Below are 25,943 nucleotides of genomic sequence, written 5' to 3' on the forward strand. Positions count from 1 at the left end.
TCCATTGGAAAGTTAGCCAACTTCCCAGAGTATCCAAATGTCCCTTCCTAGGGTAGGGATTAGGCAGCCAGATCAGCTACTGAGGGAAAGGAGGCCAGTTCTTGGTTATGAAAATGGATTTGAGGAGAACTGAAGTCAGTGTTCATGGTCAATGGTGGGTTCAGGAATCACAGAGACCACCCACAGGAAGATGCCAACCCCAAGGGGGTCAGGCAAAGAGGCAGAAAAGGGATCTGAGATCAGTCAGGTGGGGCTATATTGCTACCATGTGCTGCAGGGATAAACAACCCCAAAATCTCCATGGCTTGCACAACAAAAAGTTACTTCTCACTCACTTTATACAACATACACAGGTTGGCAAAGGGCTGCTCCATATAGTCACTCAGGAACACAGACCAGTGTGCACCATGTCTTCCATCTTCTCACTTCCTGTTTATTTCCAGCCCTAAGAATTGCCCTCTGACTATCGTCACCTTGTCTTCCCTGAGCCTCCTCTGCTCATCCATCCATTCCCTGAGCCTCTCCTGTGCCATCTGGATGGAACAGGTCACTCCTTCAGTTTCTGCGGCAGGGGAAGACAGAATGGAGGGCCTCCACCTAGAAAAGTAGCATTTCCTTTCACATTTCATTGGCTAAAATTAATCACATGACCTGACTGCAAAGGTTGCTGGGAAGTGTAGTTTTCTATGTGTCCAGAAGGAAAGGAGAGACAGCTATTCATAACTACAAGTAATGTCTACCAGAAGGGTCCAGAATCAGGTTGCAAGATGTGGTGAGATATGGCAGGGGAACCTACAGAGATTCCTGGAGGATTCATCACAACCCCACTCTTCTTAGGGTTACAGAGAGGCCTAGGAGTGTCAACAGATATGGACAAAGTTCTTAGTAATTTTAGGGCACCTGGAAAATGTTAGCATTTGAGGCCTTCTTGTCTATTGTTTTAATATTCTAGGAGTGTCAACAGATATGGACCAAATTCTTAGCAATTTTAGGGTACCTGGAAAATGTTAGCTTTTGAGGCCTTCCTGTCTATTGTTTTAATATTCTAGGTATTCTGTAATTTTATCCTTATCTCTCACCTTCACAACCCAGTTGCCCAATAAAAAGATGTGAGCTTTAACTATGAAATCTCTCATCATCTTCATCATTAAGAGAGTCTAAGGAATTGATTACTTGGCATTCCCACATATCCCAAATTCTTGGTAAAGCCACACTAGCCAGTGTGCATACCTTGATTCATAAACCCATGTGGGGCTGAAGGGTTAGGGATTGGAGAGGGGCAGATGACTTTGCATTACTTTAAATTAAGGTTCCAAACCATCCTATTGCCTTCTTTCTTACAGTTGATCTTTTTGTTTTTAATTTTTTATTTTCATTTCATTTTTTGTAGAGACAGGGTCTCCCTATGTTACCAAGGCTGGTCTCAATGTCCTGGCCTTAAGCAATCTTCCTGCCTTAGCCCTTCAAAGTGCTAGAATTACAGGCATGATCCACTTACTATTCCCAGACTCTTTCACCTGATCTTAACAAAAGTTTTAAGTGCACAAACCCTTCCATATCTTTTCTTATCTTCCTCCAACTCCAGAGTAAGACATAAGATAACATCATTTTGTCTAACTGCATTATTTCCAGAATCCTGTATCAGAAAGGAATTCTCCCTTTGTTTAATTGAGTTTAGTTTTGTTGTCTGTAAAACAGGGATAATAAAACCTGCTTTACAGAATTAATGAGATGGCAGAGAAAGAGATTTTGGAGAGTGAGAGTTCAGAACTATTTAGAGTGGGATAAATTTTTTGAGGGAGGGCTGCTTTCTCTCATTATCCAAAAACTCAGAAACTAAATAGATGCAAATGCTATAGCAAGAGATACTGATATATGTAAAGCACTTGGCATTGCTCTTGTCACACAGGAGCCCTCTGTAATATCAGTATGAGTATCACTGTTATTACTACGGTCACTGTTATTTCTACTACTGCTTCTAATGCCATCACTTCAAACAGTACTATGATCGGTGTTTTTTTATAGGTCTTTGTTTCACTGAACCAAATTCTGCTTACAAGCAAGTTCTTTCTCCCCAGGGATGCTTTTTATGAGAATATAAGATATATTTTAGTTTATAGTCCTGGGACAGTACCTGGCTTCTCTTCCTCTTTTCCACAATCTTCTTTTCTCTTTTTGCAGTAGTTTCTGGGAATGACAACCACAGTAGCGGACCCAGTGCTTAGTCCTGCTTCTTTATTGACATCGAAGCTTTCACATGGTGTAGTTACTTGCATTTTCTTTTATGAATTGCAGTGCCGGTGGCAGATATCAAAGCCGTGGTGACGGGAAAGGACTGCCCTCATATGAAAGAGAAAGGTGCCCTTAAACAAAACAAGGTATGATTTCCAGATTATTGCAAATAACTCTGTTTGCCCAATGCAGTCAGCAACTGCAGCCAGCCCAGCCCTCCTTTATAGCAGTGTTTGTGTGTGTGCATGTGTTCCGACACACCTCTCTTACTCAGCTCTCCTGTTTCCTGTCCCGATTCCATTTACATCTCTTACCCTCATTCTTTCTCTTCCTGATGACTTTTCTGATGCTCACCATCTCTTCCATTCTCTCACTTCCTGTCTACTTCCAACCCTGAGAATTGCCCTTACTATTGTCACTTTGTCCTCTCTTGAGCCCCCTCTGCTCATCCATCCATTCCCTGGGCCTCTCCTCACCTCCCCCATTTATGTTTATTTCTCTCTTCTCCAACTTCCACCCCAACATCTTTCATTTTCTCCTGCTGTAATCATGCTCTTAATATCCTCCCCGGGCTCTCAGCGAAGCCTAGGACAGGCAGAGAGCTGCTGACTCAAAGCATCTTAGAAAATTTTAAAGGCCTGATACCCTTTAGCATTGTGGAAAGTAGGCTGTGAAATATCTCCAACTCAGACTGAAGGAGAAAATTTTCCCAGAGGTGTGTATTAAGCCCTGCAATACCTTTCATACTGCAATACCTTTCACCATCCCCTCCTAGTTTACCAACCATTCCATTATCATTCCATTACAGAGGGCACAGGAGGGAACATTATTTGAAAAGATAAAAGAATTTCTCTTGCCCGCTGGAGAGGCCATCAGGGAGCCAGTTCTTTGTTTATGCCTCTTAGAATCTTGTGATCTATACCATTAATGAACAAAAGTATCCAGATTATCTGGAGTACCCAGATAATCTGGTACCAAAAATGTCACATAGAGCAATAGATTGCATCTTTATTTCCAGTGTCAGTGTCTAAGAGGGACACTAAAATGATATACAATCTATTTACCAATCAGAGTTAAAATAAATAGTTTCCACTCTGTAATTTCTATTGTTGTAAGACAAAGAGAATCCAGTTCTTTGTAGGATGGCCCTATCTATAGTTAAGGAAAAACAAAAGTGCTGTGAAAATACTGTTCAGGAAGGCAGAGGGCAGGGGATGCAGCTGAAGAGGCTGATTGTAAGATCTTTCCTTCTTAAGTTCTATAAGTATAACTCACCTCAACTCCATGGGAACTCCTACTTTGTTGAGCCCAGCACAGCACTGTCATGTAACACATTTGATTGGCAAGCATACTGATGGCAGGGTATGCCCAAGAGGCCAGGATCTATGGCCTCTCTGTTACACAGCACCGACGGGGGTTTCCGTTTCTCTCTTCTGCATGCTGTGGGGAGACAGAGATTCTATAGCTGAGCAGATTAGAGAAGCATCCTTAGCTTTAGCAGCAAATCTCCAGTTTTCATGGTTCGCCTCTTGTGGGGCAGACTTTCTTCAACACCAGCCAGGATTACCATATGCTGCCCATGTCAGGTGTTCTCTCCACAATCTCGGAGAGCACTGGTTCTGCTTCAGCCAAGAAGGTCCCCATGTTTACATAACACTTGGGGCTGAGCTGGAAACAGTGTGGAGAAATTGGCAATAATAGGGGTCTGGGAGTCTGCAACCCAGAGAAGACCAGGAAGGGTGTACCTGGAAAAATAGCAACCTGCCAGAGTTCAAGTGTGCTAAATAAAGACAGGGAATTATGTAAAATAGGTGTGGAGGGACCACCTGTTTCAGCCCCAACATGTAAAGAGCTTGAGAGTTGTGCTCCCATCCTCACAAAAAGGAGAAGTGGGCCAGGTGCGGTGGCTTACTCCTGTAATCCCAGCACTTTGGGAGGCCGAGGTGGGTGGATCACGAGGTCAGGAGTTCGAGACCAACAGCCTGGCCAACATAGTGAAACCTCGTCTCTACTAAAAATACAAAAAAGTAGCCAGGTGTGGTGGCAGGCGCCTGTAGTTCCAGCTACTTGGGAGGCTGAGGCAGGAGAATCGCTTGAACCCGGGAGGCAGAGGTTGCGGTGAGCCGAGATCACGTCACTGCACTCTAGCCTGGGCAACAAGAGTGAAACTCCGTCTCAAAAAAAAAAAAAAAAAAAAAAAGCAGCAGAACAAAGTGAAAATCAGCAAGTTTTCTTGGACCTATCCTAGAACTGAGGTTGAAGGCAAACCATCACCATGGAATGTGGAAAGTCAGATGTCCAAGAAGACATAATAATCCTTAACATGTCTGAACTTAACATGAAGATATCAAAATACATGAGTTATGAAACTGATAGAACAGAAAGGAGAAATAGACAAATTCATTACTATTAATATATCGGAGACTTCAACATCCCTCGGTCAGTAATCAATACACCAGGCAGGCAGAAAATCAAGAATATTGATAACCTGAGCAGCACCATAAATCAGCTTGATCTAATTGATATTAATAGAATAATCCACTCAGCAACGGCAGAATACACATCCTTCACAAGCTCAAAGGAAACATTCACCAAGATAGACCACGTTTTGGATTGTAAAACATGTCTTAAAAAATTTAAAGAACAGTAGTTATACAAAGTATGTTCTCAGATCACAGTGGAATTAAACTAGAAATCAGTAGCAGAAAGACAGCTGGAAAATCCCCCAAATATTTGGAAATTTAACAACACACTTCTAAATAACCCACAGTTCCAGGAAGAATTCCCAAGAGAAATTGCACAATGTTTCAAACTAAATAAAATGAAAATCCAGCTTACCAAAATGTGTGAGATGCAGTGAAGGCAGTGCTTAGAGGGAAATTTATAGCATTGAATAACTACATTAGAAAAGAAAAAATAACTAAAATCAATAAAGCTTCCACCTTAGGACACTAAGAAAGGAGAGCAATTTAAGCCTAAAGCAAGCAGAAAAAAAAAAGAAATAATAAAATTTAGAGTAGAAATCAATGAAACTGAAATCAGTAGAGAAAATCAAAACCAAAAACTGGTACTTTGAAAAGATGAATAAAATTGATAAACTTTTAGCCTGGCCAACCAAGAAAAAAATGAGTGTCACCAATATAACAGATGTGGAGATGATTTCATTTGAACATGTGAGGTAGTATATTTGGCCTTCTTGTATCAGACTCCTCTCTACTTAAAGGAGACTAAAAAAGTAAAACCGAGTAAATGATGTTTTGCAACCTTTATTTTTCACGTATTGTCATGACACTCATAAAACACAGGATGGATGATGATGGATAGATGGATGATGGATGGACAGCTGGAGGATGATGGATGGATGGAGTACGCTACTGTAAACAGATAAGACTGCAAATAGAGGCTAGTTCCTGGGACTCACTGGCCCATATTTCTAGCTACCCTGGGCCCTTCCAGTCTGACATGAGGGATGATACTAGCAGAATTTCAAGCAGCCTGGCCCTTTAATTGGCAAATATATGGAATTTACTTGTTTTGCAATGTTAATAGCATTCATATATACCATGTCATCAAGCAAAAATATCAAAAGGCAGAAGGAAAGCCACAATTTTACCTGCTGAACCCCCCAACCCACACCCCTTTCCCTGTACTCCAGAGGTGCCCCCCTGTCTACCTCTGGGATTTCTGGGTAGGAAAGGGGGACCTGCAGCCTAAAAGGAGAATCGACCAAAATGTGTTCATAAGAGGTCTGTCAGTGCACAGTGGATGGACGATAACCAAGGCAAATTGCTGGCTCTTTGGACAGTGTTTCCAGCTGTGGAACAGCTTTTGACATTTTGTGCCATGAGACCCATGGTTAACTTAATGACCGAGCAAGGCAAACTGAGACATTGGCATCAGTAAAGGAGATAGTTCGTTAATGGCAGAGTGTTGGTAACTGATCATCCTCTCACCCACTCAGTCTCTGCTGATGTTCCCAGCAGGACCCTGAGAACAGAAAGAAGAAAATTGGTCCTTTCCCTTGGGGTGTCTGCTGCAGAGGCATTTGTTCATGTAGTCAGTCATCCAGTCAGCCAGCATGGGAGTGCCTGAAATAGCATAGGATGTAAATGGGGTAGCCGGGGTCCTGTCTTTCTGGAGCTTAGAGTCTACTCTGTTTAACAGAGGTCAGTGCAGCAGGCACATTTTTATGGAGACAAGAAATGCTGGGTTCTTCACACAGGGATCAGAAAATTTCTCATTGAGACTTGAAAAGAATTGCCATGAGTAGATGGAAATTCAGTTGGAAGGTTTAGATTTACAAGGATTAAGGATTCTAAATTCAAACTCTATAAAGATAAGCTGGTTTGTGGCTGTGTGCTTTAAGGTGGGCATTCTTGGTACTTGTTTGACTGGATTTGGGGCTTTTAGTTCAACAGTCAACATGAAACCACCAGAGTGAAGATTCATTGATTCAGATAGGAGTGTATTTGGTATATGAGAAGCTTCCATCTTCCTATTTGCCAGAATTAAGCATTTGTTTTTCTAGTGTGGTGCTTAAACCTGAAATAAGAAGCATATTCTACTGAAGCTGATGTCCTTGCATCAGTTTGAAAATCCTGGTCTTAGCCAGAAAGCCCTTTATTCACATTTACTTCATTCATCATCCACTCATTCATTCATTCAGCAATGTATTGAGCATCTCCTTTGTCCTAGGTGCCAGGAATCCAAAGATAAATATGACCTGGCCTCTGGTCCTAGGTGTCCAGTAGATAAGATTTATATTTAAATATGCAATTACAATTTAATATGTTTATGCCAAAAAAAATTAAACACAGAGGGAGCCTGGAAGAATTGAGAAAGGCCGATGCCGGAAATGGCATCTGATCTAGCTTTTGAAAAGGAATTGGCCAGGCAGAGAAGTGAGGAGAAGACTTTCCAAGAGGAGGAAACAGTCTGAAAAGGCACAAGGGCCTTTGCTCATGTGAACAGCATCCTCTAATTGGGAAACACTGAATTTGGAGTATAGGATGGATGGGGATGAGGAGAAGAATGTGAGTTGGAGAACTCTTGGCCAGTTACACTGCTAAGATAGATGGGGGCTGGAGAGTTATAACTACCTGAAGAAGGTAATCTCTGTTGTGTACTACATGAGTGAGTGGATGATATGAATGATTGGTTTTTGCCTTCTAAAATAGAAACTCAAATTCATAGATATCTGGGCAGTAATACACTATAGCTCTGAAATCTACTGCTATTTCTGTGACCATAATTTAACACCCACACACATGCCAAGTTATATCCTGTGTCTTTTATCAAAAGGTTTTGCCCTCATGATGACCTGGATAAATAGAGAACCAGCATAGTTAAGTGAATGCTAGCAAAATGGCCAAATGTGGTGCGTTACCCTCCAACAACATAAGGATTGACAGCCAACACTGCACACTGAAAATGTGTTGCATAGAACTCTACTCTTGTCATCAATCAGTCCCTCATTTGACCCATGGAAGATGGCAGTCCCCAAACCCAGGAACCATTTTCCTGAGCATCCGCTGACACAGTGTGCCTTGTCATCTGTCCCAGGGCCAGAGCGTTGAGTACAAAGGTCAGGGGCCTCAGGGCATGAAAGGATGTTCGGTTTCCTCTGCCTCCACTTTCCCTAGAACTCAGGCTTCCTCCACATGACAAGGTGGCAAGCAGGCATCAGTGCAGCAGAGAATGGAGAGAAGCTGCTTCTAGATGTAATTTTTCACTGCATTAAAACCAGAGGAATAAAAGAGCTTCAGTCATGAGCAACAAAGCCCCTGAGCATTCGATGTCTAAGTGAGTGTTGTGGTGTGTGGAGGCAAGTAGGCCCTGAGAGGGACACAGATCAGTGACAGTCTACTCCTTCACCACCTGGCACCTTCTCCCTCATGGACGGTGTGGACAGGTGGCAGCTTCTGGAGTGTTAGCCTGAGAGGTGCCATTGCTCCCAGCTCTGCAGCCTCCCTGCTCCAAGTGCTGAAGAGCTGACCTTCACTAATGACTCAACAACAGCAAGCCAGAGACATCAATAAAACCCATTATAAGCGATAGCACCCTTTAACACAGACATGCAGCTCAGAGAATTAATTCCTCCCACCCCCTCCCAGGCAGCTTTGGTGAAATTAAAGTGGGAATTGACATTCTCACGAATTTCCCATTTCTTGCCTGTGTTTATCAGGAATCTAGGTCATGACAGTTCCGATCATTCACGTCGTGAGTGGTATATGTCATAGAAGGGCAAAGCCCAAAGTTCGCATGCTCCCTCCTTTTCCTTCCTTCTCCATCCCCCTGCAGAAGAGAAAGTATCACAGCAGTAACCACGCTGACACTCCGGTCTCGAGTGACTTCAGCATCCTGTCGGGAGCACATCTGGGCTGTGGTGCTGTTCACACCAGCTCCTGTCAGCCAGGGGTGATCTCCCTGAGCAGTCAGGCACTTGTCACCCAGGGTCAGCCCAAAGGGGCCTGGATGAACTTTACCTTTTCCTGTTTACCTCTGAGGGCCCCCTGTAATATCCTGACTGGTTGTTCAGAAGCAAAGTTCACTCCCTCCTTTTTCTCCAATCTCTCAAGTATGAGTCAGAGAGTTTGCCTAATAAATGACTCCAAGATTAGTGAAGAAATTGTCATTTTAATGAACATGCCAAATCTGAGAATAATTTTTATGAATTTTTGAAATTATAGCATAGCATTTTGTTGAAAAAACAGTTGTAAGAAGAGATAATGACCTATGACCTGTCACCTTACCATAATTATTTTCATTTCCCATATTTCTTTCCAGTCTCTGTCCATAAGTAGGAATTATTCATAATTGTGATCAGTGTGTACACGGTGTTCATGTCTCATGCTTTTCTCCACTTAACTTCGGCTCCCCATAATTATCTTACTGAATGATTGGCCAAACATATTTCCCTTGGTGGCAAATTTATGATATCTTTATTACCCAAAAGAGGGAGAGGTTAGTTTCTCATAATGTTCTTTCAGATAATAATATTTGGCTTTTGCTTTCTTTTGAATTTTTCTTTTGAAATTATCTCAGGCATAGCATCTCTGGTTCTTGATATGATTTTCATACTGATTTTTTTTAAAGGATGATATGAATTTATAGTACTAATAGTAAGTCTGTGACTCTTTTAATTTATAAATTAAAAGTCCCAAGAGAGATGGTTATGGAAACAGATGCTGTACTTAATGGCAAATTGTTTTTGTTTGCTTGTTTCAGCAAACTTCCTTTTTACATTATTGTCTTTACTGGGTAGGCCTGAGTCAGGGCCTAAAGAAGAAGAATAGAAAATGAGGAGAGCATTTTTGCAGAATAGCTCCCACTCCACGACTCAGCATTCTTTCCTTCCCTTGTTTCTATTTCTGTCAAGGTGAGGAGACCTTATGAATGTGAGATGCTGGTAGGTCTATCCTCAGAACAAGTCCTGCCACCTCTCATTGAGGGACAGCTGGAGGTGAACCAGACACTGAGAACTCCACGAGAGCCAGAAATAGTTAGATGATGGACTGTGTCGGGAGAGGGATGCAGCCACTTTGGAATAATTCTTTAATCCGTCTGAAATTCTGAAATCTGTAGGCACTGACCTCATCTTTTTGCCTTTTATCTTTCTGGAGCATTTTTGCTGTGAGTCACAGGTGAAAGACAAACTCTCTAACAGATATCAAGGTAGAGAATGATGTGAAGAGATCTGGCTCCCTAAGAAAGAATGCTTTGTGGGCAATTACTGAGCAATATGACTCTCAGATCACAGGAGGGGAGAGGGATGGTCATCCCTGGTGCCTAATAGAAGCACAGAGAAGGAAGGCATACTAGAACCTCCATGCTGGAACAGTGTAGAGCATTGGTTTGGATACACTTGGCCCTTCCCCTCCAGACTAGGAGTCCTCAGGATGCTGAGATGAGCTGATGATTCTCATCTTCTGCTGACCACTCAGACCACTAGAATGATCGTCCTACCCAGTATTGGTACAGCATGTACAGTCTGAGAAGTGTGGTTTAATGTACATATTAGACATGGCACTGAGTGCCTTGGCCATTGGTCATTCATCTGCAATGAAATGAAAATGTCACTTGGTCCCCGGACCTTTGGGGCCTGGCTAATTGTGTGTACTCCGTAAGTGATCACCAATGAGTGAGACCATGCTTCTCGATCATACCTTGGAGTCTCTGCTGGGTAAAACCTAAGCTTTGTGTAGCCTTTACTGTACAGTAGCTCAGAGGTCAAAGGACAGATGTAAAGATAATGGGTTCACCTAGAAGCCTCCTTACAGCTGGCGTAGCGTCCACATTTTAGTGAATTCATACCTCGGTGGGCCTCTCTGTCTGTCTTAGGATGATAGAAGGAAGGACAGCCCTTAATGCTGTTGATTGGGAGTTTACTGTTTTTTTGTGGCCTCTCTGGAAGGGAGATGCAAAGAAAGGAGAATAACACGGTTTTGGTGGCGGAGGCGGGGGCTGTCACCTTGGACACTCATTGAACCTCTCTAAGCCCCGCCTCGTAAAGGGGATGAAAACACTTGCTACATGGGCTGCATGTGAATTAAATGAGATGGTACACAGACCGCCCTGAATGGAGAGAAGGAATCATGCCGTGAACCTTGAAGAACATGGTTCCTCCTTCCATCAGCCTCATTGCAGCTCTGCTTGTCTAGACAAGCTGGCCCTGTTCCATGGTCAATGTGCAGCCATTTGCAACAGCAAAATGAAATGTGCCGATTTTCCTTAAGGTGCTGTTTTCTCTCATCTCTTGTAGGAGGTGCTTGAACTCGCTTTCTCCATCTTGTATGACTCAAACTGCCAACTGAACTTCATCGCTCCTGACAAGCATGAGGTAAGGGTCTCAGGGGGGATAATTTATGAGAGAATGTAATCTTTTCTCAAGAAAAATATTAGAAAGAAAGAAATTTTGCTTAAGAAAAATAGATCTGCCCAAAAAAATGACGCACCAAGGGGCATCTTGCTGACTTGGAGTAGAATAGAAACCTCTTGACAAACTGCCCCTTGCAACAGATTCAACTTCTTAGTAGCCTGGTAAAGAAAAAGGATGTAAAAGGCCTCAAATGCAGCAAAGGCATAGTTGTTAATCCAGAGAAAGAAGCGGCCCTGGTTACAGCTTTGGTTTTCATTGAATTTTTCGTTTTTGGTCTGGATTTTCCCAAGATAAACTGGTCTCTCTTCTTTAAAACATCTGAGGAAGTAGGTTTTCTACCAAATTTCTTTAAGCTATTTTAAGAGGTTTAGGGCTGTCTCTGCTGTTGGGATTTTATTTTCGAGATGCTTTTATTCCTTTCTGACATCTTGTTATATGTATAATTTGTTTCTCTTCTTGCAGCACGCTGTCAGCTATATTTAAAATATTTAGCATAAATCTAGGAAAATGCATTTGTAAGATAAAGTGGCAGTTATGGCTGATTTAACTTTCTTTTATAAACTGGAACCCAACATCATGGTTGAAACTTTTATTTTTAGATGATACCATTCAAATTTTTGTTTTGCATGTGGTTGTATAAACAGCTTTTAGAAAGGAAGAGAACATTTTAATAGAATCTGATTTTTGTTCCCCATTTCCCCTAGGACATTTAGCTCATTTAGAAGTTATTCAGTATCTGGTTTTCACTGGTTTGAAGCTTTTGAATAAAATTGTATATCCCAAAGAGAGAGGAAAGATTAGACACAAATCCTGCATTTAGAATGGTGCTTAAATATAATTCTGTGTCACTTGACATTTAGTTTGCTGAAGGGTAAGACTTTGTCTTCATCTTTCTGAAAATAGATACTGTGTCCTACTGTTTCTGTTTTTAAATAAAATTGCGGTTCTACACAGGCCACCATATTCAAGATGTATAGAGCTGTATACAAAACTACTTAAAATAGTAGAACTTTGGATGTTATTTAAATCTATGCAAGGCTGTTTTCCCCAGTGTACATTAATTCCAGATCAAGATAAATGCTCTGGGACTGCCAGATTTTTATTCATATCTGCCACTTCTTATAGATACAATGAAGAGAAAAATGCCATATGCTTGTGAACACTTTTAATTACTTCAGACCACTTTCCTCTCTATTACCTCATTTTATTTCCATAATTACAACATACAATAGAAAGTTCTATTACAGACATTCTCATTTATCAAATGAGCAGGGAGAGACCTCCCAGAACTGAATACCCTCAACAATAGAAAGGTTGATACAGTTGCCCTTGAACAGCATGGGGGTTATGGGCACCGACCCCCCACACAGTTGAAAATCTGCCCATAACTTTTGACTCCCCAAAAACTTAACTGTTGATAGCCTACTGTTGACCAGAAAGAAGACTTCCCCATAGCATAAGCAGTTGATTCACACACATTTTGTATGTTATGTGTATTATATACTGTATTCTTACCGTAAAGTAAGCTAGGGAAAAGAAAATGTTAAGAAAATCGTAAGGAAGAGAAAATATGTTTACTATTCATTAAGTGGAAGAGAATCATCATAAAGGTCTTCATCCTTATTGTCTTCACATTGAGTAGGATGAGGAGAAGGAAGAGGACAGGTTGGTCTTGAGGTCTCAGGGGTGGCAGAGGCTGGAGAGGTGGAAGAGGTGGAAGGGGAAGCAGGAGGGACAGGCACACTTGGTGGAAGTTTTACTGAAAAAAAAAAAATCCATGTATAAGTGACCCACACAGTTAAAACCCATGTTGTTCAAGGGTCAACTATAAGTATAACGACCCTGGCTTACTCTCTGCCAGGCACCATTAATGCTTTATATGTATATTTCACCCCAGTTAACCCTCATATAACTCTGAAAGAATCCCCATTTACTAAAAGAGGGAAATGAGGCAAGAGAGCTTCAGAAACGTGTTCAGGGTCACACAAGTAGTAAGAGACGGAGCTGGGATTTAAACACCGGCAGCCTTGCTCCAGAAGCCCCTCACTTAACCCCTACACTGTGGAGCTAGGAAGAGAAGGAGCAGGCACTGAGCTCGCACATTCCTGGCAGGCCCATCACTCAGCTTCTGCAGTCACCAACTCATGGCCAATCTGGTTCATCTGTGCTCCCATCTACTCTTCCACCATCACCCATGATTATTTTGAAGCAAATCTGGATATCACTTTATGTATAAATATTCCTGTATGCGTCTCCCAATAATAAAGACTCAATTTAAAATCTGTAACTGCAATACCCTGATCACAAATCAATTAATAATGTGGTATTTATTTATTAAACCATGTGCCGTCAATTTTCAGATTTCTCTAATTGTCTCATTTGTGTGTTTTTTTCTTTCATACTTTGTTCAAGTCAGAATGCAAATAAGATCCATGCGTAGCAGTTGGTTGACATGTTTCTTAGGTTTCTCTGAATCTACAGATTTCTCTTTCTCTGTCTCTCACAATCATGAGCATGTGCCTTTTTTCCTTGAAATTTATTTATTGGGAAAAACAGGTCATTAAACCTGTAATGTTAATAGTCTAGACTGTGCTGATTATAAGTTTATGTATTAGCTTACTGTTGCTGTTGTAACAAACTGCCACAAATTTAGTGTTAAAGAACACAAATTTATTATCTTCCAATTCTGGACTTCAAAAGTCAAATGTGAGTATCCTGGGCTAAAATCAAGGTGTCAGCAGGGCTGTGTTCCTTTCTGGAGGCTCTAGGGAAGAATTTTCCCTTGTCTTTTTCACTCAAGAGTCCACCTGCACTCTTTGGCCTCCATCCATTGCAATGGCCAGTTGAACCTTTTCATCACATCACTTCAGCCTCCTCTTCCATAGTCGGATCTCCCTCTACCTCTCACTTCTCTGACTCTGACTCTTCTTCTGTTTCCTTCTCTCACTTTTAAGGACCTCTGGGATTACATTGGGCCTGCTTGGATAATCCAAGATTATCTCTCTATTTTAAGGTCAGCGGATAGCAACCTTAAGTCCCTTTTCCACAGAACCTGACATATTCTCAGGATCCAGGGAGTAGAATGTGGGTATCTTCGGAAGGCGGGTATTATTGTTCTCACCACAACCTGCAGTATAATTCATATATTCATCTGTCCCCTGTATGTCCTATGAATTGTAGTTAAAGGATTAATCAAATTCAGGCTCCCTTTCTAAGCAGTAGCAGTGGTGTTTGTACTTTCATGGTGATTTCTTGCTCCCCTTTCTTGGATGTTAGCAGGCACTGATGATTGTTGTCTGGATCCTTGGAACCATTAGAGGTTGCAAAAGGTTGATATCCTAATTTTATAATTCCTTCTTTATTTATTAAAGGGATAGAGAGAAACTGGCCTCATCAACTATTTGGTTATCCTAAAGTTATACAATTTACATATGGTAGGCAGGATAAATACTTGATTCTCTTTACCAGTTTTCAAAATAGTGTCTTTCAAAGAAGAACAATGAGGCATTTGGGGGCAGGAGTTGAGTAGGAAATCATGCATTTAAACAGAATTATGTCTCAATATGTTGCAGTTATTGTCATTATTAGTTTCTTAGTTATCTAGTCTGGAATAAATAGGAACACCATTGGGTTGGCATCTGAGTCCTGTTGGGAGGACCCCTTATGTCTTTGACAACTTTCTGGCATTCTGGTATGATGGGGTGCTCCAGGTTTATCTTTGTTTCCTGCCTTTTCTCTGTGGAGCCTTTATTACTTGTAGTGGGAAATGGTATTTAGTGACCAGAATCTAAGCATGAGGTATGTTTATGGTCATTGCACACCATGGTGCAATGGTTCTTGGTTGGTCATTATTTTATTTTTTAGCCCTTTCTGGGGACAGAGCTAGGAGGGTTTTTTTTTTTTTAAAGATAAACTACATAATGAATTGATACTGATAGTTCCAACTCAAATTCAGTATCAATACTACAGGGTTTTTATTTATTGGTCGATGTACTTTCAAATAAAATTTTCTGTGCCTGTTGTTTCTAAAAAGAAACGCACTGCAGAAATGGATGGTTAGACATGTTCAGAATCAGATCATGAGGACACTAATTCTTCCAGAAATCCCTTAACACGAAATTGATGTTTCGATGGGTTAAATGCTTTGGCTGAGATCACCTAACCACTGTAGAACGAAAGCCTTCCAAATCAACGCTGCCCTCCTCAAACACGGATCTCAGAATACACCCATTGTGCACCTCCTCAGCTTAAAAAGTAGGACCACCGATGTGCATCACAGAAGATTTCTATCACATCATAGTGACTGGAGATTTATATAGTGTTTTTCTGTATACTTTGGGTACTTTTATGTTGAGATCTGCTACCATGGAATACAGTCCAGATAACCACAGTGCCAAAGGAGGTTAAGGAGGGTCTGGAATTGCCACTTGACCTAGTGAGGCAGAAAAGTTGGGAATCTGAAGTGCATGGTAGAAGGAAGATCACTTGAACAAAATAGGAGAATAATTGCTGTTATAGAATCCTATACAGGACTGTTAGAAACCTAACTCCAGTGTGTGAGTGGAGCCCAGCATCCAGAACGCCAAGCAGCTTTCTGTGATGCAGCAGGGGTGCCTCTTCCACCAGGTGTCATGGTTCTCTGTCCAGGTCAGTACAGAACTCCAGCCTCTGGGAGAGAAGCTAACAAGAGAAAAGCAGGTCCTCAGACAAGGCACAGTTCCTCCTTCTCCCTCAGAGAGATCATAGTCTCCTGGAGAGACAAAAGGCTATGAAAGGAGAAGAATCAGACTCTTAGTTGGGGACTCTGAAGGTCTTTCCAAAACAGATAATGTCCCCCGGGATCAGGCCCCAGAGACCTGGTGAAAAGAAACCTTAGGAACTGGAGACAAAGGCTAAAGAGGTCCCCAGACAGGCAGCCAACCCTCCTCCCATTAAGATTGCCCAATAATTTTAACCATTTTGGCTGCTAGACACTGGGCAGCAGAAGGCTATTTCCTAGCCCTTTAGCTGAGAAACACCAAGGTGGGACTACTGTTGGCCATTGGCTCCAGGGTGGGACAGGGCTGTCATTGTGAATGCTAGGAATCAGACAAGACAGGCAGAGATGAGATACTAGACTAGGAGCCATGACTGGAGTCAGAAAGAAGCCAGCTTCACCTGATGTTGAGTCCAGGACTGGTAGATTCCACCAATACCTAAAAGTCATAGACTACCACATAGGTGTTACATTGCAAGTCATGGAGAACTCCAATCCTCAGCTGTTACGGAGAGCCATTCTTTGCAGAGAAGAGCACAGGCACTGGAGTCAGATTGCCTGGGTTCAAATCCCACCCAGTCTATGTAATACTGAGTCACTTAACTTCTCTGTACCTCAGTTCCTTCACCTATAAAACAGAGATGATAACAGAAGTATCGACTTTATATTGAGATGTTGTGAATATGAAATGACGAAGTAGGCAGAGCACTTAGCGCAGAGCCTACTGAGTGATGAGTATTCACTGTTAGCTATTTTTACTATTAATACTTCTGCAATTGCCACGAGTAATGATCGCTGTTGCCTCCCTTCCTGCCAGTACTGTATCTGGACGGATGGACTGAATGCGCTACTCGGGAAGGACATGATGAGCGACCTGACGCGGAATGACCTGGACACCCTGCTCAGCATGGAAATCAAGCTCCGCCTACTGGATCTGGAAAACATCCAGATCCCTGATGCACCTCCGCCGATTCCCAAGGAGCCCAGCAACTATGACTTCGTCTATGACTGTAACTGAAGTGGCCGGGCCCAGACACGCCCCTTCCAAAACTGGAACACCTAGCTAACAGGAGAGAGGAATGAAAACATGCCCACGCCTTGGAACCCTCCTTTGGTAAAGGGAAGCTGTGGGTCCACACTCCCTTCAGCATCACCTCTAACCCCGGCAACTTTCAGCCCCTAGCTGGCATCTTGCTCACCACCCTGATTCTGTTCCTCGGCTCCACTGCTTCAGGTCACTTCCCATGGCTGCAGTCCACCGGTGGGACAAGAGCAAAGCCTACTGCTAGTAAGAAGGCCAAAGGGCCCTTCCATCCTAGCCCCCCGCAGGCATGCCCTTCCTTCCCCGTGGCAGGAAAGCCAGCAGCCCAGACTGCCCCAAAACTTGCCCACCAGACCAAGGGGAGTGCCCCACGGCCCCTGTCTGGAGGAAATGGCCCAGCTATTTGGTAAGAAGACCAAACCCCACATCCTCCTTTCCCCTCTCTCTAGAATCATCTCGTACCACCAGTTCCACTTGAATTGAGATCTGTGCTCAAATCTCCTCCCACCTCCCTCCCTGCTTTTGCCTTGCTCTGTTCCTCTTTGGTCCCAAGAGCAGCAGCCGCAGCCTCCTCGTGATCCTCCCTAGCATCAGTTTCCCGAACAGTCCACAGGTCCCACGCCCACTTTGCGTCTGCACTGTGATCGTGACAAATCTTCCCTCCTCACCAGCTAGTCTGGGGTTTCCTCTCCCTGCCCCAGGCCAGAACTGCCTTCTTCATTTCCACCCACACTCCCAGCCTTTTAGCTGAAAGCACAAATGGTGAAATCAGTAGTCTCGCTCCATCTCTAATAGACTAAACCTAAATGCCTCTAGGACAGGCTGTTGCTATCCAAGGGTTTGGTGTTACCTTCTCCTGGGAGGTCCTGCTGCAACATGAGTTCCACAGGATGGTCAAACTGTCAGACATCCAAGTTTACATCATTGTAATTATTACTGGTATTTACAATTTGCAAGAGTTTTGGGTTAGTGTTTTTTTTTTCTTTTTTTTTTTTTTTGGCTTTGTTTTTGTACAAAAGAGTCTAACATTTTTTGCCAAACAGATATATATTTAATGAAAAGAAGAGATACATAAATGTGTGAATTTCCAGGTTTTTTTTAATTATTTTAATCCCAAACATCTTCCTGAAAATAACATTCCCTTAAACATGCTGTGGAATAAAATGGATTGTGATGATTTGGGGAGCTGGTGTTTTGATTTAGTAACTTAGGTGCTTGCTACTAAGTCATCAGCATCACCTAGGAGCTTGTTGGAGATGCCAGCTCTTCAGCTCTGCCCCAGACCTGCTGAATTCGGTGATGTGTATGTACATTGGTTTGAAAAACACTGCTGTGGGAAACCCTCCACCTTTACTAGGTCACCATAGGCTCGGAGCATCAGTGGAGAATGTTACTTCTAAGAAGACCATCTCTACTCACTGAGAAAATCAGACCCACTGTATGAAAATATCTATCCCTTTTACATTGTTGTCTCTTGACCATGACTTTCTCTTCTTTTTCTTTCTTACCATGATATAATTTATAGAGTGGGTCAAATTAAACACATCACAACTTTGAGGAAGTACATTTAGCAGTGAAAAGAATGCAAACCCACAGACCTGAAATAAATTAAGCCAGAACTAAATAAATCTAACTGTGGATTAATTATGGGTCAGAGCCCAGCAAAGGATGTTTCTTAGGTCATTTCCACTGGAGGCATTATCAGGATTGTAAACTTCCAGCCCTGGGAGGGATGTCAGAAGGGTCCAAGGTGCAGTATTAAGTGTGGTGCAGCACAAGCCACTCTGGCCTCACAGCACAAGCTGTGGAAGCATCCAGGTCATTGCTCTTTACCGTCATCAGGATGTGCAATTACAGATTGACCTGGGTTGAGATGATATGGTCCAGAGCACTGCATGCATTGCAGGAAAAAAAGTCCTTTGCAATCCAAAGCCATTCACAGGAGTTCCTTCTTCCCATCAGAGCACTCACACCTGAGTGTTGAGCTGTTAATTCGTTGATCATTAAGCTTCGATGTTATTAACATGTACTTGCTGTCAAGAGCATTTATTAATCTACCCATCATCATGATAAAACAGTAACTGTTAGGTCAAAGAAAGCAAACAAAGTCATATTATTTTTTACTTATGGGTTATAAGATCCAATCCATGAAAAAGGGAATTTTCTGGACCAGGATCTCTGAGGTCCTGAGACTCTGGGTTTAAGAAATGTATCTGTCCTGTGACCTTGGCTGGGAAGATCCAGCCCCTCTCTCTTCTGGCACTCCGGCTTTGGTGCATTTAATAGAAATAAATCTTTTCAGGACTATAAAAGGCAGCGTTCTCCAGCTCCTCCCTAGACCATCCTTTGGACCTGTGAGATCTGAAGAGTATGCCATCTGTTTCCCTTCATTTTGTGACCATGTGGGGAAGGATTGTTGCCCATATTTGGCCACCTCACCTTCTCTCTCCAGGCTGCCCAAGGCTTTTTTCCCATGCAATAAGCCTACCGCCTCCAACTCATCTCCTGTTGCCTGCAGTTTCCTAAGCCTGGGCAATTCAGCCAAATCCAAGGCAGAAGTAAAGTAGGAAGACTGATGTCATGAAGTCCAAGTTGCGTTCTCCCATTCGCCTTGCTCAAAATAAAACTGATAATTTGAATCTGCTGATGTTTAAATTCCTATCTTATTCTTGTTCAGAACACATAGGAGGAAGGAGAATGAATTGGCCTCTCAAACTTCTGTGACAACATTTGAGGGCAGGGAAAGCTAATAGTAATTGCAAAAGAGAAAGTGCAAGGCTGAATATTTCCTGAGTCTAATTGCAAGTCCATTCTAAGCCATCCTTCAGTTATCAACTACAGCATGTCCTGTCCACCTGCTTTTACAGTGAACAAAGCAATGGGTGTCCCCAGTGACATGCATACCTTTCATCCATTTTGTTTTAGTTATGAAAATACAATTAACACAAACCTTTCATTTTAAGGGGAATGAAATATCCATTCAATAATCAAAAGTGTGCTTAGAGATAGGCCCTAGGAACTCAACAAGAACAAAATTTGTAAAATTAACATTTGTAAAAATGAGAACAAAATTTATCAAGTCAGGGAAATGACAAGCAACTTAGTCAAATATAAAACCAACAAGTTGCAGCACAGTGTGGTAAATAGCATTATATAAATAGGTACAAGGTAGAATAGTAGAAAGGAGGTTGTGACCAACACTTTCCAAAATGGTATAAGGGAAAGCAAGAGAGGAGTAGAAACTTGAGTAAGATCTTGAAAAAGGGATTTTCACCATGTAAGAGAGAAACCTAAGTAGAGCAAAGTGCGAACAAAGCATGGAGGCAGGCTGATCTGGAACAACTCAAGAATCTGTAGGTCATTCAATGTGGTTGCTGTGCAGGATGCTTATGAGAGAGCAAAGGGTGATAACACTGCAGAGGAAGAAAAGCACAAATCCTGAAAATCCTGACAGAGTTGGCAAGGATGTTTACTTGAGGGCAAAAGAGAGTGCATTAAGAGGTGTGATGTCAGATTTGCCATTCAGAAATATCACAGATACAAAACAGCCTTGTGCGGGCAAACTTGAAGTGGGAGAAAACTGGAAGCAGAAATATTAGCAAGGAGATTTTTGAAATAATCCCAAGCCAGCATTATTTGAGCCTAGACTTTGGTAGTAGCAATAGAAATGGGGAGGAGGGTAAAGTTATTAAAGAGAAGCGAAGACTTCATTAGCATGGGGGTGAGAGAGACAGAAGAGTGCAGAGGACTCCTGAGCTCCTAGAATAGGTAAGAGATAGGGCTGTGAGCAAAAATCAGGAAGAGAGGAGGAACAGTAATGAGATGAAATAATGAGATAGTGTGCATTTGGTGAACTTCTCCAAACAGATAATTTGAGGCAAGTCATTTACTGTGTGCCTGTTACTCATTTATAATGGAAATGTTATTACTTGTGAGGATTATACGTGAGGTGGCTGAAAACTGTCACTGCTCAAAAAGGAAATCCCCTACCCTCCCCATCCCTTCCCTTTCCTTCCTTTCCTCTGTTATCCACGGTGGTTTGAGGGAGGGATCTTTAGCATAGCTTAACTAGATGATATGCAATCAATCCCTCAAGATCCATGGGGGATTGGTTCCAGGAGCCTATGGATACCGAAACCCAGGATGCCCAAGTCCCTTATATAAAATGGCATCATATTTGCATATAACCTATGCATATCCTCCTATATATTTTATATCATCTCTAGATTGTTTATAATACCTAATACAATGTCAATGTGACACAAATAGCTTATACTCTATCATTTTCAAAATTTAGAGTTTGTATTATGTTTCTTATTGTTTGTTTCCCCAAATATTTTCAGTCTCAGTTGGTTAAATCTAAGGATGCAGAACCTGTAGATATGCAGGACTGTTTTTCAACCAATTCAGTCTGTTTTATGGTAAAGAAAAATGAGAAAGAGAAAGGAAGGGTGGAAAATTTAAGAATTTTGATATACTTCTTGAATTAAGGATTGGAGGTAATGCAATAAAACCACAATTTAAAATAAATTCCAGTGGGGAGGTAAGGGTGTATGCTGTAAATGCATATAAAAAAATACCCTAACCACTTGAGGCATTAGAAAGAGGAAACTTTCATGGCTGGAGAACAGAGAGGAATATGGGAGAGAGAATAGAAGATAAGATGGGAAAAAAATGTAAAGAATCTTGACTGTCTTGCCAAGAAGTTGGAAATATATTCTTTATGTGATCAAGAACCACTGGCACATTTTACCTGGGTAAACAGCATGACCAGATTTGCATTTTAAGATCACGACTGTCACACAGGCAGCAGCACAAAAGAGGAGTTGGGGAAGAGTGGGACTGGAGGCTGAATATGTGTCAAAAATGCTTCACTTTCAAAGAAGGCTGGATGTATCAATCATTCAATCAATCAAATTACTGGAAGCAAATGGAATCCAACAGAGATTATATACAGGGTGCTGTAGAAGAGATGAAACTTGATCATTATTGCAAAAGGTAGCAAAATAAAAGGCTATACAGTTAGCCCTTGAACAACATGGGGGTTAGGGGTATCAACTGCTGGCAGAGTCAAATAATCCAAGTATAACTTTTGAATTCCCAAAACCGTAACTACTAATAGCCTACCTTTGATCAGAAGATTTACCAATAATATAAACAATCGATACATATTTTGTATATTACATGTATCATATACTGTATTTTTTTTAATTTATTTATTATTATTATACTTTAAGTTGTAGGGTACATGTGCATAACGTGCAGGTTTGTTACATATGTATACTTGTGCCTTGTTGGTGTGCTGCACCCATCAACTCGTCATTTACATCAGGTATAACTCCCAATGCAATCCCTCCCCCCTCCCCCCTCCCCCCTCCCCATGATAGGCCCCGGTGTGTCATGTTCCCCTTCCTGAGTCCAAGTGATCTCATTGTTCAGTTCCCACCTATGAGTGAGAACATGCGGTGTTTGGTTTTCTGTTCTTGTGATAGTTTGCTAAGAATGATGGTTTCCAGCTGCATCCATGTCCCTACAAAGGACACAAACTCATCCTTTTTTATGGCTGCATAGTATTCCATGGGGTATATGTGCCACATTTTCTTAATCCAATCTGTCACTGATAGACATTTGGGTTGATTCCAAGACTTTGCTATTGTGAATAGTGCCGCAATAAACATACATGTGCATGTGTCTTTATAGCAGCATAATTTATAATCCTTTGGGTATATACCCAGTAATGGGATGGCTGGGTCATATGGTACATCTAGTTCTAGATCCTTGAGGAATCGCCTTACTGTTTTCCATAATGGTTGAACTAGTTTACAATCCCACCAACAGTGTAAAAGTGTTCCTATTTCTCCACATCCTCTCCAGCACCTGTTGTTTCCTGACTTTTTAATGATCGCCATTCTAACTGGTGTGAGATGGTATCTCATTGTGGTTTTGATTTGCATTTCTCTGATGGCCAGTGATGATGAGCATTTTTTCATGTGTCTGTTGGCTGTATGAATGTCTTCTTTTGAGAAATGTCTGTTCATATCCTTTGCCCACTTTTTGATGGGGTTGTTTGTTTTTTTCTTGTAAATTTGTTTGAGTTCTTTGTAGGTTCTGGATATTAGCCCTTTGTCAGATGAGTAGATTGCAAAAATTTTCTCCCATTCTGTAGGTTGCCTGTTCGCTCTGATGGTAGTTTCTTTTGCTGTGCAGAAGCTCTTTAGTTTAATGAGATCCCATTTGTCAATTTTGGCTTTTGCTGCCGTTGCTTTTGGTGTTTTAGACATGAACTCTTTGCCCATGCCTATGTCCTGAATGGTACTACCTAGGTTTTCCTCTGGGATTTTTATGGTATTAGGTCTAACATTTAAGTCTCTAATCCATCTTGAATTAATCTTCGTATAAGGAGTAAGGAAAGGATCCAGTTTCAGCTTTCTACTTATGGCTAGCCAATTTTCCCAGCACCATTTATTAAATAGGGAATCCTTTCCCCATTTCTTGTTTCTCTCAGGTTTGTCAAAGATCAGATGGCTGTAGATGTGTGGTATTATTTCTGAGGACTCTGTTCTGTTCCATTGGTCTATATCTCTGTTTTGGTACCAGTACCATGCTGTTTTGGTTACTGTAGCCTTGTAGTATAGTTTGAAGTCAGGTAGCGTGATGCCTCCAGCTTTGTCCTTTTGACTTAGGATTGTCTTGGAGATGCGGGCTCTTTTTTGGTTCCATATGAACTTTAAAGCAGTTTTTTCCAATTCTGTGAAGAAACTCATTGGTAGCTTGATGGGGATGGCATTGAATCTATAAATTACCTTGGGCAGTATGGCCATTTTCACTATATTGATTCTTCCTATCCATGAGCATGGTATGTTCTTCCATTTGTTTGTGTCCTCTTTGATTTCACTGAGCAGTGGTTTGTAGTTCTCCTTGAAGAGGTCCTTTACATCCCTTGTAAGTTGGATTCCTAGGTATTTTATTCTCTTTGAAGCAATTGTCAATGGAAGTTCATTCCTGATTTGGCTCTCTGTTTGTCTGTTACTGGTGTATAAGAATGCTTGTGATTTTTGCACATTAATTTTGTATCCTGAGACTTTGCTGAAGTTGCTTATCAGCTTAAGGAGATTTTGGGCTGAGACAATGGGGTTTTCTAAATATACAATCATGTCATCTGCAAACAGGGACAATTTGACTTCTTCTTTTCCTAACTGAATACCCTTGATTTCTTTCTCTTGCCTAATTGCCCTAGCCAGAACTTCCAACACTATGTTGAATAGGAGTGGTGAGAGAGGGCATCCCTGTCTTGTGCCAGTTTTCAAAGGAAATTTTTCCAGTTTTTGCCCATTCAGTATGATATTGGCTGTGGGTTTGTCATAGATAGCTCTTATTATTTTGAGGTACGTTCCATCAATACCGAATTTATTGAGCGTTTTTAGCATGAAGGGCTGTTGAATTTTGTCAAAAGCCTTTTCTGCATCTATTGAGATAATCATGTGGTTCTTGTCTTTGGTTCTGTTTATATGCTGGATTATGTTTATTGATTTGCGAATGTTGAACCAGCCTTGCATCCCAGGGATGAAGCCCACTTGATCATGGTGGATAAGCTTTTTGATGTGTTGCTGAATCCGGTTTGCCAGTACTTTATTGAGGATTTTTGCATCGATGTTCATCAGGGATATTGGTCTAAAATTCTCTTTTTTTGTTGTGTCTCTGCCAGGCTTTGGTATCAGGATGATGTTGGCCTCATAAAATGAGTTAGGGAGGATTCCCTCTTTTTCTATTGATTGGAATAGTTTCAGAAGGAATGGTACCAACTCCTCCTTGTACCTCTGGTAGAATTCAGCTGTGAATCCATCTGGTCCTGGACTTTTTTTGGTTGGTAGGCTCTTAATTATTGCCTCAATTTCAGAGCCTGCTATTGGTCTATTCAGGGATTCAACTTCTTCCTGGTTTAGTCTTGGAAGAGTGTAAGTGTCCAGGAAATTATCCATTTCTTCTAGATTTTCCAGTTTATTTGCGTAGAGGTGTTTATAGTATTCTCTGATGGTAGTTTGTATTTCTGTGGGGTCGGTGGTGATATCCCCTTTATCATTTTTAATTGCGTCGATTTGATTCTTCTCTCTTTTCTTCTTTATTAGTCTTGCTAGTGGTCTGTCAATTTTGTTGATCTTTTCAAAAAACCAACTCCTGGATTCATTGATTTTTTGGAGGGTTTTTTGTGTTTCTATCTCCTTCAGTTCTGCTCTGATCTTAGTTATTTCTTGCCTTCTGCTAGCTTTCGAATGTGTTTGCTCTTGCTTCTCTAGTTCTTTTAATTGCGATGTTAGAGTGTCAATTTTAGATCTTTCCTGCTTTCTCTTGTGGGCATTTAGTGCTATAAATTTCCCTCTACACACTGCTTTAAATGTGTCCCAGAGATTCTGGTATGTTGTATCTTTGTTCTCATTGGTTTCAAAGAACATCTTTATTTCTGCCTTCATTTCGTTATGTACCCAGTAGTCATTTAGGAGCAGGTTGTTCAGTTTCCATGTAGTTGAGCGGTTTTGATTGAGTTTCTTAGTCCTGAGTTCTAGTTTGATTGCACTGTGGTCTGAGAGACAGTTTGTTATAATTTCTGTTCTTGTACATTTGCTGAGGAGTGCTTTACTTCCAATTACGTGGTCAATTTTGGAGTAAGTACGATGTGGTGCTGAGAAGAATGTATATTCTGTTGATTTGGGGTGGAGAGTTCTATAGATGTCTATTAGGTCTGCTTGCTGCAGAGATGAGTTCAATTCCTGGATATCCTTGTTAACTTTCTGTCTCGTTGATCTGTCTAATGTTGACAGTGGAGTGTTGAAGTCTCCCATTATTATTGTATGGGAGTCTAAGTCTCTTTGTAAGTCTCTAAGGACTTGCTTTATGAATCTGGGTGCTCCTGTATTGGGTGCATATATATTTAGGATAGTTAGCTCTTCCTGTTGAATTGATCCCTTTACCATTATGTAATGGCCTTCTTTGTCTCTTTTGAACTTTGATGGTTTAAAGTCTGTTTTATCCGAGACTAG

The 25,943-nt window shown here is 41.4% G+C and overlaps 1 protein-coding gene across 7 annotated transcripts in view; it reads left to right on the forward strand.

Moving 5' to 3' along the window:
- ELMO1 (engulfment and cell motility 1) overlaps positions 1-18,085 on the forward strand; it is a 575,941-nt gene extending 557,856 nt beyond the window's left edge. For all 7 annotated transcript variants that reach the window (XM_015133709.3, XM_077995014.1, NM_001257647.1 and 4 more), the window contains 3 exon segments: positions 2,296-2,378; positions 10,994-11,071; positions 16,684-18,085. In XM_015133709.3, coding sequence (XP_014989195.1) covers positions 2,296-2,378; positions 10,994-11,071; positions 16,684-16,884 — 362 coding nt within the window. In that variant the 3' untranslated portion in view covers positions 16,885-18,085.
- The last annotated feature ends 7,858 nt before the right edge of the window (positions 18,086-25,943 follow it).

The sequence above is a fragment of the Macaca mulatta genome, chromosome 3 (assembly GCF_049350105.2).
Source record: "Macaca mulatta isolate MMU2019108-1 chromosome 3, T2T-MMU8v2.0, whole genome shotgun sequence".
NCBI lineage: Eukaryota > Metazoa > Chordata > Mammalia > Primates > Cercopithecidae > Macaca > Macaca mulatta.